This window comes from Ursus americanus, chromosome 13, assembly GCF_024610735.1.
Source record: "Ursus americanus isolate L20-20 chromosome 13, mUrsAme1.1.p, whole genome shotgun sequence".
In the NCBI taxonomy this organism is placed as follows: domain Eukaryota; kingdom Metazoa; phylum Chordata; class Mammalia; order Carnivora; family Ursidae; genus Ursus; species Ursus americanus.
In genome coordinates, this window is record NC_142139.1 from 55,629,307 (window position 1) to 55,647,817 (window position 18,511).

At 34.1% G+C, this 18,511-nt stretch overlaps 1 protein-coding gene across 7 annotated transcripts in view; it reads right to left on the reverse strand.

Moving 5' to 3' along the window:
• Positions 1-455: 455 nt before the first annotated feature.
• Positions 456-18,511, reverse strand: part of NEK1 (NIMA related kinase 1) — a 220,702-nt gene continuing 202,646 nt past the window's right edge. For 6 of the 7 annotated variants that reach the window (XM_087866581.1, XM_087866579.1, XM_087866580.1 and 3 more), the window contains one exon: positions 1,185-2,515. In XM_087866581.1, coding sequence (XP_087722707.1) covers positions 2,502-2,515 — 14 coding nt within the window. In that variant the 3' untranslated portion in view covers positions 1,185-2,501. The other variant, XR_006779863.2, reaches the window with a different exon arrangement.

Sequence of the window (18,511 nt, forward strand, 5' to 3'; positions counted from 1 at the left end):
ATTATGTTTGAGTGTAAAGGTACCTGGCCCACTCAGATTTTGGTGCTCAAGATACAGTACAAAACCACTTAAAGACTGGTTTGTGGTCATGACTTCTTAAGACATTTTTTGGTCATTTTCCTACAGTCCCTGAACTTGGGGTTGGGTTTAGTTCTAGTTCTCCCTTATTGTGAAGATGTAAACTCTGGAGTCCCACCTTAATGTAGGGTTTCCTACAGGATTCTCCAACTTGGATGGGCACTTGGCCTCATCTTTTATCTCCTTTGCTCCATGAGACACTATATCAAAGTGAAAGGTGTTGGATACTTTCAGGTCAAAACTACCTTTTTCTCTCCAATATGCACTAGCCCCTGGGTTGAGACTTTCTCCTAAGCTTTGGCCTTGCAACTCATCTTCTGACACCTTCTGTATTTTCAGATGTATATTAAAGATACACACATACACACTGACACACGTGATCTTTAAAGATCTATCATCAATGAAGTGATCAAAGGTAGAGTATTTTTTAATTTATGAGGAAAAAACCCTTTATTTAGCATTAAAATTATTTCAACAGGAAGGCTCATTACAATAGTGTGTTATTCCTAGGAACAGGAAATCTCTGCCGAATTCTTAATGTATTAATACTAAGTATACTTTTTCCTACTGAATTTATTCTTTTTCACTCTCCAGGTGAAATAAATTAAAAAACCAGTGTGCTAAAAGCACAATGTTAGACCTGGAATTAGTCTGACTCTGGCCTTTTATGCAAGCGACTTCATTCATGTTACAATTCAAATGTCTTTGCCTGTTAAATGAAGGTAATATTAAATCATCCTCATAGCCCTTTCTAGCTCTAATTTATCAATCTATAGATGCCTCCACACTTCACTTCAAACACCTTTAATAGACCTTATTAAACAACAATAGCTCTCTTTCCAATGACACAATCTTCCCATAACAATCCAGAGCCACTCATTACCAATTGACTGGAGATGGCACAAATCCTATCTGTCATCCCTATTCTTGTATATATAAATGACATCTTTTGAAATATGGTTAAACAACTTTTCTACTGTGTTATATCCTTAGCTGCTTTTCTAATAGTTGTAATAGGTTAGAATTAGAAAATAACTCCCCAAAAGATCATTCTCATTTTTCAGGATTGTAGAGAATTAAAGTGCAGAAATCAAATTCTTCCTTGAAAAAAAAAAAAAAAGGAAACCATCAGATAAAACAAACAAAAGTATTCTCAGCTCACTGTAAAAGCATTCTATATTAAGAATAGTGCAAATAAGTAAAAGACAATTGATAGTGTACTTCAGGTAGAGAATAAAAATTTAATAGTAATATCATAAAATAAACATATAAAAATCAAGTATTTAGTTTTGGATGTTAGAAATAATATACATAATAAATTTAGCATGGTACTGAGAGTGCTGCAAGATAAGATTTTACTGTTCAAATTACAGAGTATGCCAATCAGGCTGCTATGTACTCTGGGTTTCAAAAATTATGCTTTTATTACTAAAAGCATCTGGACTTTAGATATCTCTAATGAAACCATGTAATACCTGGTATATTGCAACTAAAGCTGTGTGACCATCATTTTAATGACCATAATGGAAATAAAAGAGGCAAACATTTCCCCCCTTTGGAATGCTAGTTACCCAAACTGTCACAGTGTCAAAATAAAAACAATTCCATTTTTGTATTGCCTTGGAAGCATATACATGAGAGAAAGTTAAAAACAAAAAGGGCAACTTTATGATATATGCTATGTCAATGTTAAAATTCATAAACTAATTTTTCAATATAATATTCCTGATTTTGGTCCTTAAAAACAATTAACAAACTTTTTAAATACCAGGAAATATAATTTTGCTATTTTTCCACAATCAAATTTTTCAATGATTTCTAAGACTGACTTCTACAGCCGGTTCCACTGAGCTAGTTTAGGAGACACACTGGTTGAAAAAGGACGGAGAATATAAACTTTAAGGCTAAAAATTCCATCTTCAAAATGTAAAGATTTAAATAGAGCCCTTGGCAAGGTTATTTAATACCAAACTGCTGACTACAAAAACATGTAGACAGAAAAAAAGGTCATGCTTAAATACTTAAATGAAAAACCATAGGCAAGTGTTTCATAATGTAAGTAATTCTCTCAACTTAAAGACATTTGCTCAAAGTAAAAGTTACCTTACCGCATTGGTAAATCTTTTTTAGAACCATTAAGTCCAGTTCTGGATCAATGTCTCTTATGCTTTGGTTGGATAAGTTAATAAAGTATATATTCTCTAGGAGCTTATTATAGAACTCAATGAACAAAATAAAATAGATAAAATACTAGAATCTTAATTGAAAAATGGCATGTTTCTCCATCTTTTTCATGCAATCAGCATGCCCATCATAAATCTGATATTTGTGGAAAATTGTTACACTTCCCACTGCAGCTTGTTTTTCTGATGAGCCAAATAAAATGCTTTCATACAGTTGAGAATTAAAGAATGTTCTGATGATTATTCATCATTATCTGTGAAAAAGAAAAAAAAGTTCACTTCAATGCAAATCGAACTATATCTACTTAGCAAAAACTGATTCTTTTTTATGCTAAAGGAAAGAGCTTTAATGCAGTTTTAAGTGTAGTTTTTATTTAATATCACTTAATATTATTTAATATCACATACTCAGTGTAAAATATTCAAACAGTACAATGAAGAATAAAGTGGGAAACAAAAATCACCTATAAGCCAAAGGCAGCCAATGTTAATAATTCTATGCAAATAACAAATTTTGAAAAAACTTTCCAAAATCTTTCTTAAATTGCGCATTTCCTCCTTAAAGCACATAATGGATAGAAGAACAGATAAGTGATAAAGCAAAATTATAAAATGCTAGTGGCAGAATCTAGGTGCTGGGTATATGGGTGATAAATGAAAAGTTCTTCCAACTTTTACATATGATGAAAATTTTACAATATGTTGAGAAAGAATGAATCACTGATATACTCTATGTCAGTTTCAGTGGTATTTTATTTTATAGATAAGGCATAATTAAATTAACCATTTCTACTTATAAACATGTTGGTTGCTACCAATTTTTCTTTATTCTAAAAAAACACTGTTGAATGAATTAAACAGACTGCTTGGTTTAATCCTACACAGCAATCACTATCTTCCACATTCTAGCAAAAGTGATCTTTCATTAAAATCCAAGTGTCAATTCAAGTCACCGCACTGCTTAAAACCCTCTTCTACACCTCCCCGCTACCTCAGAATAGAACCTATGCTCCTTATGTGGGTTGCAAAACTCTTCATGATATAACCTTCTAAATACGTCCAGTCTTAACTACTTAATTACCCATCTTCTCCAACCGTCCCTAGAATATATGCTTTAGTAACACTGACTTGGTTATAGTTCCCCTAATACATTTTGCATGCTTCTATGTTTAAGTACACATACTGATTTTGGGATAAACTCCCATTCATCTTTCAAAATCTAACTCCGACGTCCTCTCCTCTAGGAAGAATTACCCTGACATCTTTTATTTCTCCCGATATTGCTGGATCATTACTTTATGCAACACATATTTTATTGCTTCCAATGTTATACTCTGTACTATAATTTACTTATTTTTTACAATTTCGAAATGCTTCAAATAGAAAAGTACAGAGAGCAAACTAATGAACACACATTGTACCTAATACCTAGAATTAATAAAAGTTAATTTTGGGTCATATTGATTTGGATTATTTATTAAGAAAAACACATTACAGATAGAAAGTACCATTTTCCAATCTTATTGTCCTTTCTTCTTGCCCAACGGCATTATCAACATTCTAAACTGATGTGTATCTTTTCTTTTCATGGTTTTTTACTTTTATGGCATATATGCACACCTAAATAATATTGATTTTAAACACTATATAAATGGTACTCTGTCCTACTTATTCCATTCATCGTATTTGTGGGGCTTATCCATACTGATAGGTGAAAATTAAGTTCATTTGTTTTAACTGCTATAGAGAACTTCATTACATAAGCACAGCACAATATCCATCTAAAATAAATGTGGAAGGAAAGTCTACAGGCACAGACTGCCAAGACTGATACTCTACATGAGGACTTGATGGCCTTTGCCATTCTACCATTGCCACAGCTATAATCCCTTCCCTTGTAGAGGAACTTTTTAGGAATAATGTAAAATAATTTACACATTTTACTAGTTCTATTTGACTTCTGACTCTGGATAGTACTTAGCTATGGACTAAATGGCATTAATTTTACTAATAGCTGCAGTTGCAGATGCTTACCAAACCTATATTCTAACAGGATCAGGCAGCCAAAGAGGGGAGGCCATCTTTTGAGGACTCAGATCATTTTCAGTAAAATAAAACAGAAATGTATTTTAGATGATCTTTTAAACTTATTTTTTAATGACACTGATACCACTTTTGGGTGAACAACATATAATTTACTTATCCTCTCCCTTCATTAATCTCCCCCTCCCCTAAAACAGAAAATCAAAGTGTGTAAATACCATATGCAGATGACATGGTTTAATTATTATCTCCTAATGTGGTTTTAAAGAACAATCTATAAGACAACTAGATTTAGGGTCTAAGTATTTCCAATAAGAATGACTTTGAAATGGTTATTCTAAATCTAATCACTGTCTAACACTGAACTGTTTTAGGATTAATACAAAACAGCAATTTATTTATATAGTTTCATATACATTTTACAACCAGTTTAGTGAGTTTATATATTAGTATATGTAATTTTTACATATTAGTAAGTTGCAATGTTTTAGGGGCTTCAATAAGATATTTTTTAGAAGGTTTCCAGGGTAAGCATTTGATTAACTGCTTTATACTTTTTCTAGGCTCAAGGATATACTGATAGGCTTTATGATACAGAACTTCAGGGTCCTCATCCCTTTTCATTTGTGTGATATGAAATTTGTATGAAATTCTGATATTGCTTCTTTTTCTTTTTTTAGATTGAAGACTAACAGACACACAATATTGTATTAGTATCAAGTGTACAACATATTGATTTGATATTTATATACACTACAAAATGATCACAAGGTCTAGTTACAGTCTGTCACTGTACAAAGCTGTTACAATGTTATTAAGTATATTCCCTATGCTGAACATTATATCCCTTGTCTTCTTTTATAACTGAAGACTGTACCTCTTAATCCCTTCACTTATTCCATCATCCCTCCCACCTTCCCTCCACTCTGGCAACTACCAGTTTGTTCTCTATATCTATGACTCTGTTTCTGTTACTGTTCTGTTTCTTTCGTTTTTTTTTTTTTTTTTTGGTTCCACATGTAAGTCATATGACATTCGTCTTTCTCTGATTTATTTCATATAGCATAATACCCTCTAGGTCTATCCATGTTGTTGCAAATGGCAAGAATTCACTCTTTCTGTTGGCTCAGTAGTATTCCATTGTGTATATTTGCCACATCTTTATCCATTATCTATGTATGGACATTTAGGTTGCTTCCATATTTTGGCTACTGTAAATATTACTGCAATGAACATGAATGCATATGTCTTTTTGAATTAGTATTTTCTTTTTTTAATTTTTAAGTAATCTCTACACCCAACATGGAGCTTGAACCCATAACCCAGAGTTCAAGAGTCGCGTGCTCTACCAACTGAGCCAGCCAGGCGCCCCACTGATTTAGTATTTTTAATTTCTTTGGATAAATACCTAGAAATGGAATTGGATTGTATGGTAGTTCAATTATTAATATTTTGAGGAACCTCCATACTGTTTTCCACAATGGCTGCACCAATTTACATCCCACCAAGAGTTCCCTTTTTTCTACCTCCTTGTCAATACTATTTCCTATCTTTTTTTTATAATAGCCATTCTGACAGGTTTAAGGTGGTATCTCTTTGTGGTTTTGACTTTAATTTCCCTGATGGTGAGTGATGTGGAGCATCTTTACATGTGCTTGTTGGCTATCTTTATGTCTTCTTTGGAAAAGTGGCTATCAGCCTTTTTTTAATTGGTTTGGTTTTTTTTGATATTGAGTTTTATGAGTTCTTTATATATTTCAAATGTTAGTCCCTTATTGAATATGTCTTTTTTGAATATCTTCTCCCATTCAGGAGGTTGCCTTTTCATTTTGTTGATTGTTTCCTTTGCTGTGCAAAAGCTTTGTAGTTTGATGTGGTGCCCCTTGTATATTTTTGCATTTGTTGTCCTTGCCAGAGGAGACAGATCCAAAAAAGTATTGCTAATACCAATGTCAAAGAGCTTACGGCCTATGTTTTATTCTCAGAGTTTTATGGCTTCAGGTATTATTTTAAGTCTTTAATCCATTTTAAGTATATTTTTATATGTGGTGTAAGAAAGCGGTCCAGTCTCATTCTTTTACATGTAGCGCTCCAGTTTTCCCAACATCACTTAGTGAACAGACTGTCTTTTCCCTGTAATTTCTTGCCTCCTTTGCTGTAGGTTAATTGAACATATAAGCATGTAAGCATGGGTTTATTTCTGGGCTCTCTATTCTGTTCCATTAATAATATGTGTCTGTTTTTGTGCTAGTTTTGATTACTACAGCTCTGTAGGATAGTTTAAAATCAGGGAGTGGGATACCTCTTCGTTCTTCTTTCCCAAGATTGCTTTGGCTATTCAAGGTCTTTTGTGATTGCATATAAATTCTAGGATTATTTTGATAGGGATTGCAGTGAATCTGTAGACTGCTTTGGGTAATATGGACATTTTAACATATTAATTCTTCCAACTGATTTTGAACAGTGTATCTTTCCATTTATTTGTGTCATCTTCAATTTTTTTTTCATCAATGTCTTATTTTTTTCAGAGTACAGGTCTTTCACCTACTTGGATAAATTTATTCCTAGGTATTTCACTCTTGTTGATGCAATTATAAATGGGATTGTTTTCTTAATTTCTCTTTCTGCTAGTTTGTTATTAGCGCATAGAAACACAACATCTTCAATTTCTTTCGTAAGTTTTATAGTTTTCAGAGTACAGATCTTTTACCTCTTAGGTTAGGTTTATTCTTAGGTATCTTATGTTTTTTGGTGCAATTATAAATGGGATTGATTCCTTGATTTCTCTTTCTGCTGCTTCATTATTGGTGTATAGAAATGCAACAGATTTCTGTATGTTGATTTTGTATCCTGCAATTTTACTGAATTCGTGTATCAGTTCTAGCAATTTTTTGGTGGAATCTTTCGGATTTTCTACAGAGTATCATGTCATCTGCAAATAGTGAAAGTCTAACTTCCTTGCCAGTTTGGATGCCTTTTATTTCTTTTTGTTGTCTGACTGCTGAGGCTAGGACTTCCAGTAATATTACTCAGACATTAAAAAAAAAAAATCTTGGCATTTGCAACAACGTGGATGGAGCTAGAGTGTATTATGCTAAGTGAAATAGTCAGAGAAAGACAAATACCATATGATTCTACTCATCTGAGGAATTTAAGAAATGAAACAGATGAACATGGGGGAGAAAAAGAGAGAGGCAAACCATAAAACAGACTCTTAACTATAGAGAACAAACTGAGGGTTGTTGGACGGGAGGTGGGTAGCTGGATGGATTAAATGGGTAATGAGTATTAAGGAATGCACTTGTGACAAGCATTCCGTGTTATATGTAAGTGATAAATCACTAAATTCTACTCTTGAAACTAATATTACACTGTATGATCTAACTAGAATTTAAATAAAAACTTGAAAGTAAAAGAGAGAGAAACACACAGATTTTTATATATTGCTTTTGTATTGTGCAACTTTCCTGACTTCAATTATTATTTCTAATAGTTTTTGTGTGGAGGCTTTAAAGTTCTCCCTATACGGTATCCTTTCATCTGGGAAAAGTAACCGTTTTACTTCTTTTTTTCCAATTTTGATGCTTTTTATTTCCTTTTCTTGTCCAACTGCTGTGGCTAGGACTTCCAATACTATATTGAATAAAAGTGCTGACAGTGGGCATCCTTGTTTTGTCCTTATCTGAGAGGAAAAGCTTTTGACTTTTCACCACTAAGTATGATGCTTACTGTGGGTTTATCATATATTAAGTTATATAATATTATATTACATATTATATTATATTATATTATATTATAAATGGATACTGAATTTTAGCAAGTGCTTTTACTGCATCTACTGAGATGATCATGCCTTTTATTCTGTGTTTTGTTAATGTGGTGTATCACATTGATTTGTGAATACTGTACCATCCTTCCATTCCCAGAATAAATGCCACTTGATCATGGTGTATGATCCTTTGAATGTATTGTTGAATTAATTTACTAATATTTTGTTGAGGATTTGCATCTATGTTCACCAGGGATACTGGCCTATAACTTTCTTTTTTTTGTAGTGTCTTTTTCTGATTTTAGGTCTCAGGGTAATGCTGGCCTCATAGAAAGAGCTTGGAAGCATTCTTTCCTCTTCAATAATCTGGTAGTTTAAGAATGATAGATACTAACTTTTAAAAAATGTTTCGTAGAATTACCTGTGAATCTGTCTGGTCCTGGAGTTTTATTTGTTGGGAGGTTTTTGTTTTTTGTTTCTGTTTTTTTGTGTTTTTACTGCTTCAATTTCATTACTTGTAATCAGCCTGTTCAAATTTTCTATCTCTTCCTAATTCAGTTTTAGAAGACTATTTGTTCTAGGAACCTATCCATTTCTTCTAGGTTTTCTATTTATTGGTGTATAGCTATTTGTAGTAGTCTTTTATGATCCTTTGTATTTCTGTGGTATTGGTTATAATTTCTCTTTCATTTCTGATTTTATTTGGGCCCTCTCTCCTTTTTTCTTGATGAGTCTTGCTAAAGATTTATCAATTTTATCTTTTCAAATAGCCAACTTTTAGTTTCATTAATCTTTTCCACTGTTTGTTTAGTCTCTATTTTATTTCCTTTGTGATCTTTATTATTTCTTTCCTCTACTAACTTTGGGCTTATTCTTCTTTTTCTAATTCCTTGAGGTGTAAGGTTAGATTGTTTATTTACGCTTTTTCTTGTTTCTTGAAATGGGCATGTATTGCTACGACCTTCCTTCTTATAATTGCTTTTGCTGCGTCTCATAGATTTTGGAGCACTGTGTTTTCATTTGTATTTGGCTCAAGGTATTTTCTGATTTCCTCTATCATTTGATCCATTGGTTTAGTAGCATGTTGAAGTCTCTACATGTTTGTTTTTTCCTAGTTTCCTTCTCGTAGTTGGTTTCTAGTTTCATACCATTGTGGTCAGTAAAGATGTTTGATATGGGGACGCCTGGGTGGCAGAGTGGTTAAGCGTCTGCCTTTGGCTCAGGGCGTGATCCCAGCGTTATGGGATTGAGCCCCACATCAGGCTCCTCCGCTATGAGCCTGCTTCTTCCTCTCCCTCTATCTCTGTCAAATAAATAAATAAAATCTTTAAAAAAAAAAAAAGATGTTTGATATGATTTCAATCTTCTTAAATTTTTTTTTTTGTGGTCTAACATATGATCTGTTCTAGAGAATGTTCATGTGCACTTGAGAAGAATGTTCTGTTTTGGGATGGAATGTTCTTTTTTTTTTTTTTATGATTTTTATTTATTTAGTAAATGTATGTAGTATCTTTTTCTACCCCTTCACTTTCAGTCTGTGTCTTAAGATTTGAATTGAGTCTCTGGTAGACAGCATACAGATGGGACTTTCTTTTTTTTCTTTTTTTTTTTTTTAATATACATTTAGCCACCCTATGTCTTTTGAGTGAAGCATTTAGTCTACTTACATTTAAAGCTATTATATCAGGTATATATTTATTGCCATTTTATTGTTTTCTTGTTTCTATAGTTCTTGTCTGTTCCTTTCTTCTTCTCTTGCTCTCTTATGATTTTTCTTTAGAGTTAAATTTGGTCTCCTTTCTCTTTATTTTTTTGTGCATGTATTACAGGTTTTCGATTGGTGGTTACTGTGAGGTTCATATATAACAATTTATGTGTATGCCAGTCTATTTTAAATTGGTGGGTATTTCAAAAACCAGGGATGTACTGTATGGTGACTAACATAATATAATAAAAAATACTAAAAAAATAAATTGGTGGGTATTTAATTCTGAACACATTATAAAAGCACTACATTTTTACTCCTCCTCCCACATCATGTTTAAGTTTTTGATGTCATACTTATTTTACATCTTTTTGTTTGGTGTATCCCATAATTATTGTAAATTTAGTTGATTTTATTACTTTTGTCTATAACCCTCATACTAGCTCTGTAAGTCATTGATTCACTACCTGTCCTATATGTTTGCCTCTACTGGTGTGATTTTTTTCTTTTATATAATTTCTTATTCCTACTTATGGCCTGCCTTCTTTTCTGCTTAAAAAAGACCCTTTAATATTTCTTTTTAAAGCTGATTTAGTAGTGATGAATTCTTGTAACTTTTGCTTGTCTGGGAAAATGTACCTCCCCTTCAATTCTGAATATTAACCTTGTCTGGTAGAATATTCTTGGTTGTTAGTTTGTTCCTTTCAGCACTTTGAATATATCACGCAACTCTCTTCTGGCCTGCAAAATTTCTGCTGAAAAATCAGCTGACAGTCTGCAAGGGTTCCCTTACATGTAACTGTTTTTCTCTTGCTGTTTTACAGATTTTCTCTTTATCTTTAATTTTTGACATTTTAATTATTATGTGTCTTAGTGTGGCTCTCTTTCAGATCATCTTGTTTGGGACCCCCTGTGCTTCCCGGATATAGATGTGTTTCCTTTCCCCAAGCTAGGGACGTTTTCAGCTAGTCTTTCTTTCTTTCTTTCTTTTCTTTTCTTTTTTTTTAAAGATTTTATTTATTTGTCAGAGAGAGAGAGAGAGAGAGAGTGCACACATAAGCAGGGGGAATGGCTGGAAAAGGGAGAAGCAGGCTCCCTGCTGAGCAAGGAGCCTGATGTGGAACTCAAACGCAGGACCTGAGCTGAAGGCAGACACTTAACTGACTGAGCCACACAGGCATCCCAGCTACTATTTCTTCAAATAAATTTTCTAACCCTTTCTCTCTCTCTTCTCCTTCTGAGTCTCCTATAATGCAATTGTTAATATGCTTGATGTTGTTGCACAGGTCCCTTTAACTATCCTAATTTTCTTTTTCTTTCTGCTGTTCAGTTTGGGTGATTTAGAATATCCTGTCTTACAGTTCACTGATCTGTTCTATCATCTAATCTGCTATTTATTCTCTCTGGTATGTTTTTCATTTCTGTTAATGTTTTCTTCCTCTCTCATTGCTACTTTCTTTTATTTTCTTTTTTGAAATTCTCATTGTGTTCATCCATTCTTTCCCTGAGTTCAGTCAGCATTTTTATGTCTATTATGCTGTACTCTTTATCAGGTAGACTGCTATCTTCATTTTCTTCAGTTCTTTTTCTGAAGTTTTGTCTTATACTTTTGTTGGGACATATTCCTTCATCTCCTATTTGGCCTAACTCTTGTATCTGTTTCTATGTATTACATGGTTCTGGTCCATTTCTTGATCTGAAGAAAAGCTTTATGTAGGAGATGTCCTGTGTAGCCCAGAAGCACAACACAATTCCCCCCACCCCTTGCCACCAGAGCCAGGTACTCCAAAGATCATCTGTGTGGGCTGCATATATCCTCCTGTTCTGGTGGAACCTTGACTGCTGTGGCTACAATGGTGGGAGGGGGTTGTCTCTGGCCCAGATAGCAGTGAGGCCCAGCCAATATGCAGAGTTGTACAGAGTTCTGAATGATGCATGTGCCCTGGCATTAGCTATCTACAGGAAAGATTCCATAATGGCTCCTGCCAGTGCCAGGATCAGCATGGCAGAACAAGGTAGTAAAAATGGCTGCTGCCAGTCTCTGTCACTGGGAAGAATCCAGCAGTTGCTCCAAGATGAGTAAGTATTCTCCTTCACCTATGGTTTATGTGTTTTTGATCTGGTGTTTCGTGCTCGTTTCTGGGTTGAATGAGTCTGTAGTCAAGACCTTTAAGTGTAGGTTTTCCTTTCTCTATAGATCAATGTTGATTTCCAAAAGCAGGTATTTGGGGGACTTGTCTCTCCTCTACAGGATCTAAGGACTGGGGTGTCTGATGTGGAGCTCAAATCAACCATTCCTCAGGAAAAAAGTTGTATACCTTTGAGATCCCTCTTGACCATGGAGTGCTGCACCAGGGGTGTGAGTTTTTTTCTGTAGTGAGATCGTATCTATGCCTTTTCTATCCATCTCAGTGTTATCCCTTGTTGTGGAGTTTTCATTCATCCACTTTCTAGGACTCCTTCAGAAGGAATTATTCATTATGTACTTGTGGATTTGTTGTGCCTGTGGAAGGAGGTGAACTTCCGATCTTCCGATCTTCCTATGCTACCACGTTGAACCCTCTCCCAGTATCACTTCTTGAGGAGTGTATAAGCCTAGCCTGATTTCTGGTGCTTTGTAGGAGAGATAGCCCTTTTGAAGCCACTCAACTATCCAAAAAACATGTCAATTCTACTCTGTGGCTCAGTCAACTGCTACAGTTCTCAGCTTAAGGAGCAATACCAAATAAAGGTTTTCCAAATATTCGTCAAGCAAAGTTGAACCCCAAGCACATTGCTGATTACTTACAAAAAGCAGTATTGAAACAATACTTATCGAGAACTGCCTGAAGGATAAACAATCTGATTATGAATACAACTAGTTTGGCATTCTACACAGATTAACTTAAGTGGAGTCATTCTCTGGCTTCATGCCATCAAATTATACTAGGTCATATTATGAGAAAGAGGCCCATGAAACCCAAATATTGTAAAAATTACTCAAGATAATTTTTAGTTCATTATATAGCACTGTTTTATAAAACCAGGGTTCAAGATCTCAATAAAATCAGAAATATTCAAGTTCCAGATAATGTTTAAATTTTATATACTAATTTCGAAAACAAATAACATTTCAATATTTAGAGGAAAAACATCTGTTTTACAGTAGTAATTCTCAATTGACAGATATTTTGAAAGACTAAGGCTTGACTTTTTTGCTAAGGCCTATGGACTGATTCTTTTTTTTTTTTTTAAGATTTATTTATTTGACAGAGATAGAGACAGCCAGCGAGAGAAGGAACACAAGCAGGGAGAGTGGAAGAGGAAGAAGCAGGCTCCTAGCAGAGAAGCCTAATGCGGGGCTCGATCCCAGAATGCTGGGATCACGCCCTGAGCCAAAGGCAGATGCTTAACGACTGCGCCACTCAGGCACCCCTGATTCTTGAAGTCTAATAAAAGTTTCCCCTTTTAAAGGAATCCACATGTTATTAAAATTTGAGGAACACTGTATGATTGTGCCCGCTTTTAAGAACCATGGGAAAATTGTTCCTTTGTTTTAATACCAAAAATAGCTGTCTTTTGAGTGACGTGTTTTATCTCAAGAACAGTGACTCATGTAATTAATTAGGTTTCCTGCTTTGCTAGAAAGATAAGCACCAAATTTATGACCTATTTTTGCAAAATGTAGAGGCCCTTTGAACATTAAATTTGTATTCTCACCTCATTCTTGGCTTAATAATCATTGCTTATGCTCATTTGCTTGAAATGCTGACTTTCCCAATCATTTTTTAAACTTATTTTTACCTTGCACTGTATATATTTTTAAGTGCAATGTTAAAGTTTTTGACAAGATAGAATATAAATAAAACTTATGAAAATTTATATCACTAAAATTAAGCAACATTTTAAACATTTCAAATCCTCAAATCACTTTAGCATACAAATCATATCTTTAAAGTAATTTTGACAGATATTCTAGAACAGAATTCTTGTTCAAAATATTCAGAATCAGTTTACAAATTCACTCTAAAAATTAAGCTCATTACTTTGTGATGAGATACCTAAAAACTAAAAGACAACAAATTTATCTTGATTCCCACTTCATTCACTAAGCTTGGCTTCAAGAAACTTTAAAACTTTGTCCAAAAAAACCTAAATGTGCCCGGAATAAACACTCATACAAAGAAAGACAATCAAAAGAAACTGGTATATAACGTGTCAGTGAAATTCCAGAAGTTCCAAGATATTTTGTGTAATGGAGAATCTTCATTAGATAAATTTATATCTCTACTTTAAAGAAACTATTATTTATTTGGATATATAAGTTCTGACATTTTTCCCCCCAAAGTGATGCAATGGTTCTATAATACTTCTTTAAAGGAAAAGAGCTCCCTTAAGGATCAACAGTAGATCAGTGGATGCAGAAGAACATATCAGTAATCTGGAAGACAGGGAAATGGAAAGCACCCAAGCTGAACATCAAAAAGAGAAAAGAAAATTTTAAATGAGGATAGGTTAAGGCATCTCTTAGATAACACCAAGCAAACATTCGTATATAGGGGTCCCAGAAGAAGATGAAAGAGAGAAAGGAGTAAAAAACTTATTTGAGGAAATAATAGCTAAAAACTTCCCTAACCTGGGAAAGGAAATAGACTTTCAGGTCCAAGAAGCAGGGAAGTTCCAAGGAGGTCCACACCAGGACACATAATAATTAAAATGTCAGAGGTTAAGAATGAAGAAAGAAAGACTTTTTAATGGCAGCAAAAGATAAACAAAAAACCTACAAGGGAAAACCAATAAAGCTCTCAGCTGATTTACCAGCAGAAATTTTGCAAGCCAGAAAGAGTAGCATAATGTATTCAAAGTGCTGAAAGGAGGGGCGCCTGGGTGGCACAGCGGTTGGGCGTCTGCCTTCGGCTCAGGGCGTGATCCTGGCGTGATGGGATCGAGCCCCACATCAGGCTCCTCCACTGTGAGCCTGCTTCATCCTCTCCCACTCCCCCTGCTTGTGTTCCCTCTCTCGCTGGCTGTCTCTAGCTCTGTCAAATAAATAAATAAAATCTTAAAAAATAAAAAAAATAAAAAAAACAAAGTGCTGAAAGGAAAAAGCCTACAAAAAATAATATTCTACCCGGCAAATTATCCTTCATATTTGAGGGAAAGATAGAGTTCCGAGACAAAAAAAGATAAAGGAATTTATTACTATTAAACCAGTCTTATAAAAAATGTTAAAGGGAATTCTTTAAGTTGAAAAGAAATAGCTATAATTAGACGAAAGAAAGTGATGAAAAGGACAAACAATATGACAGCATGTACATTAAATGTGGAGAAGGGAGAAAAGAAGGTTTTTAAGAATGTGTTTGAACTTAAATTACCATCAAATTAATATAGACTGCTATATACTTAGGATGTTATATATGATCCTCATGGTAACCACAAACCCCAAACTTGTAATAGGTACACAAAAAGTAAAAAGGAAAAAAAAGCCAAAGATAATACTACAAAAATTCATCAATCACAAAGAAAGAGAGCAAGAGAAGAAGGGAACAGACATTACAAAAAAACCCCAGAAAACAACAGATTGGCAGTAAGTACATACATATCAATTAATTACTTTAAATGTGAATGGCTTAAATGGCCCAATCAAAAGACATACGGTGGTGAGATGCGTAAAAAAAACCCACAACCCATCTATAGGCTGCCTACACGAGATTCACCTCATATCTAAAGACACATATAGACTGAAAGTAAAGGAATGGAAAAACATTTACCAAGCAAAAGGAAGCCAAAAAGAAAAAAAAAAAAAAAAGCCATGGTAGAAATACTTTATATTAGACAAAATAGATTTTTTTATTTATTTATTTTTTAAAGATTTTATTTATTTATTTGACAGAGATAGAGACAGCCAGCGAGAGAGGGAACACAAGCAGGGGGAGTGGGAGAGGAAGAAGCGGGCTCATGGCAGAGGAGCCTGATGCGGGGCTCGATCCCATAATGCCGGGATCACGCCCTGAGCCGAAGGCAGACGCTTAACGACTGAGCCACCCAGGCGCCCCCGACAAAACAGATTTAAAACAAAGACTGCAGGGGCACCTGGGTGGCTCAGTTGGTACACGTCTGCCTTCTGCTCAGGTCATGATCTCAGGGTCCTGGGATTGAGCCCCAAATCAGGCTCTCTGCTCAGCGGGGAGCCTGCTTCTCCCTTTCCTCCCCACTCATGCTCTCTCTTGCTATCTCTCTCTAATAAATAAATAAATAAATAAATAAATAAATAAATAAATAAAATATTCTAAAAAATTAAAAAACAAAGACTGCAACAAGAGAGAAAAAGAGCATTACATCATGATAAAGGGATCAATCCAATAAGAGGATATAACAATAGTAAACATCTATGCACTCAACACTGGAGCACCTTAAATACATAAAGCAAATATTAATGGACATACAGAAACTGATGGTAATATAATAATAGTAGGGGACGTTAACACTCCACTTACACCAATAGCTAGATTATCCAGGCAGGAAATCAAAAGGAAAGAGTATCTTTGAATGACACATTAAACCAGATGGACATAAGAGATAAACAGAACATTCCATTCCAAAACAAGAGAATACACATTCTTTTCAAATGCACATGGAACATTCTCCAGAATAGATCATGTTTGGCCACAAAACAACCCTTAGTAAATTTAAGAAAATTGAAATCATACCATGCATTTTTTTCCAACCACAACAGTATAAAGCTAGAAATAAATCACAGATAAAAACTGGAAAAAACAATACATGGAGACTAAACACCATGATATGAAACAGCCAATGGGCTAACGAAACAAAGAAGAAACCAAAAAATACATGGAAACAAATGAAAATGAAAACACAGTGGTCCAAAATCTCTGGGACGCAGCAAAAGCAGTTCTAAGAGGGAAATAAAATGACAGAGGCCTATGTCAAGAAACAAGATAAAGCTTAAATAAACAATCTAACCTTATACCTAAAGGAACCAGAAAAAGAACAAAGCCCAAGCTGAGTAAAAGGAAGGAAGATAAAAAATTCAGAGCAGAAATAAATGAGACAGAGACTAAAAGAACAATAGAAAAAAAAATCAATGAAACCAAGAGCTGTTTTTTTCAAAAGATAAACAAAATTGGTAAACTCTTAGCCAGACTCATCAAGAAAAAAGAGAGAAAGGACCCAAGTTAATAAAATTAAATGAGAGAGAAGTAACAACTGACAACACAGAAATACAAAGGATTATAAAAGAATGCTACAAAAAATTATATGCTAAACAAATTGGACTAGAAGAAATGGATATACTCCTAGAAACATACAATCTTCCAAAACTGAATAAGGAACAGATAATCTGAACAGATTACTGGTAAATAAATTGAATTGATAATCAAAAAATAAAAGAACAGATGGAGCAACAGGTGAATTCTACTAAACATTTAAAGAATTAATACCTATTCTCCTCAAACTATTTCAAAAATAGAAGGAAAGCTTCCAAATACATTCTATGAGGCTAGCATTATCCTCACACCAAAGCTAGACAAAAATACCACAAAACCAAAAAACTACTGGCCAATATCCCTGATGAACATGCAAAAATTCTCAACCAACTGCATTCAACATTACATTCAAAGGATCATTCACCACAATCAAGTGGGATTTTTTCCAAGGATGCAAGGACAGTTCAATATTCACAAATCAATTAATCTGATACATAATACATTAACAAAACAAAGGATAAAATCACATGATCATCAATAGATGCAGAAAAACCATTTTATAAAATTCAACATCTCTTCATGATAAAAACTCTCAACAAAATAGGTTTAGAGGGAAGATACCTCAACATAATAAAGACCATTTATGAAAGCCCCATAGCCAACGTCATACTCAGTGGTGAAAAACTGAGAGCTTTTCCTTTAATATTAGGAAAAAGACAAGTTATATCCACTCTTGCCACTATTATTCAACATAACACGAAGTTCTAGCCACAACAATCAGATGATAAAAAGAAATGAGGCATCCAAATTGGTAAAGAAGTTAAACTGTCACTATTTGCAGATGACATGACAGTATACAAAGAAAATCCCAAAGGCTCCAACAAAAAACTACTAGACAAAATAACTAATTCAGTAAAGTCCTGGGATACAAAATTAATACCCAGAAATCAGTTGCATTTCTATACACTAATAATGCTGTAGAAAGAGAATTTAAGAAAACAACCGCATTTACAATTGCACCTAAAAGAATAAAATACCTAGGAATAAACCAAAGACATGAAAGACCTATACTCTGAAAACTATTAACACTGATGAAAGAAACTGAAGATGACACAAATGGAAAGATACTCCATGTTCATGGATTAGAAGAATTAATATTGCCAAAATGTATTACCCAAAGCAATCTACAGATTCAGTGCAATCCTATCAAAATACCAACAGCATTTTTCATAAAACTAGAATACTGAAATTTGTACGCAACCACAAAATAACCCAAATAGCCAAAGCAATCTTAAGAAAGAAAAACAAAGCTGAAGGTATCATAATTTCAGATTTCAAGATATACTACAAAGCTGTAGTAATCCAAACCATATGGTACTAGCACAAAAATAGACATATAAATCAATGGAAGAAAATAGACAGCCCAGAAATAAACTTTTAATTATAGGGTCAATTAATCTATGACAATGGAGGCAAGAATATACAATGGGGAAAAAGTCTCTTCAATAAATGCTGGTGGGAAAATTGG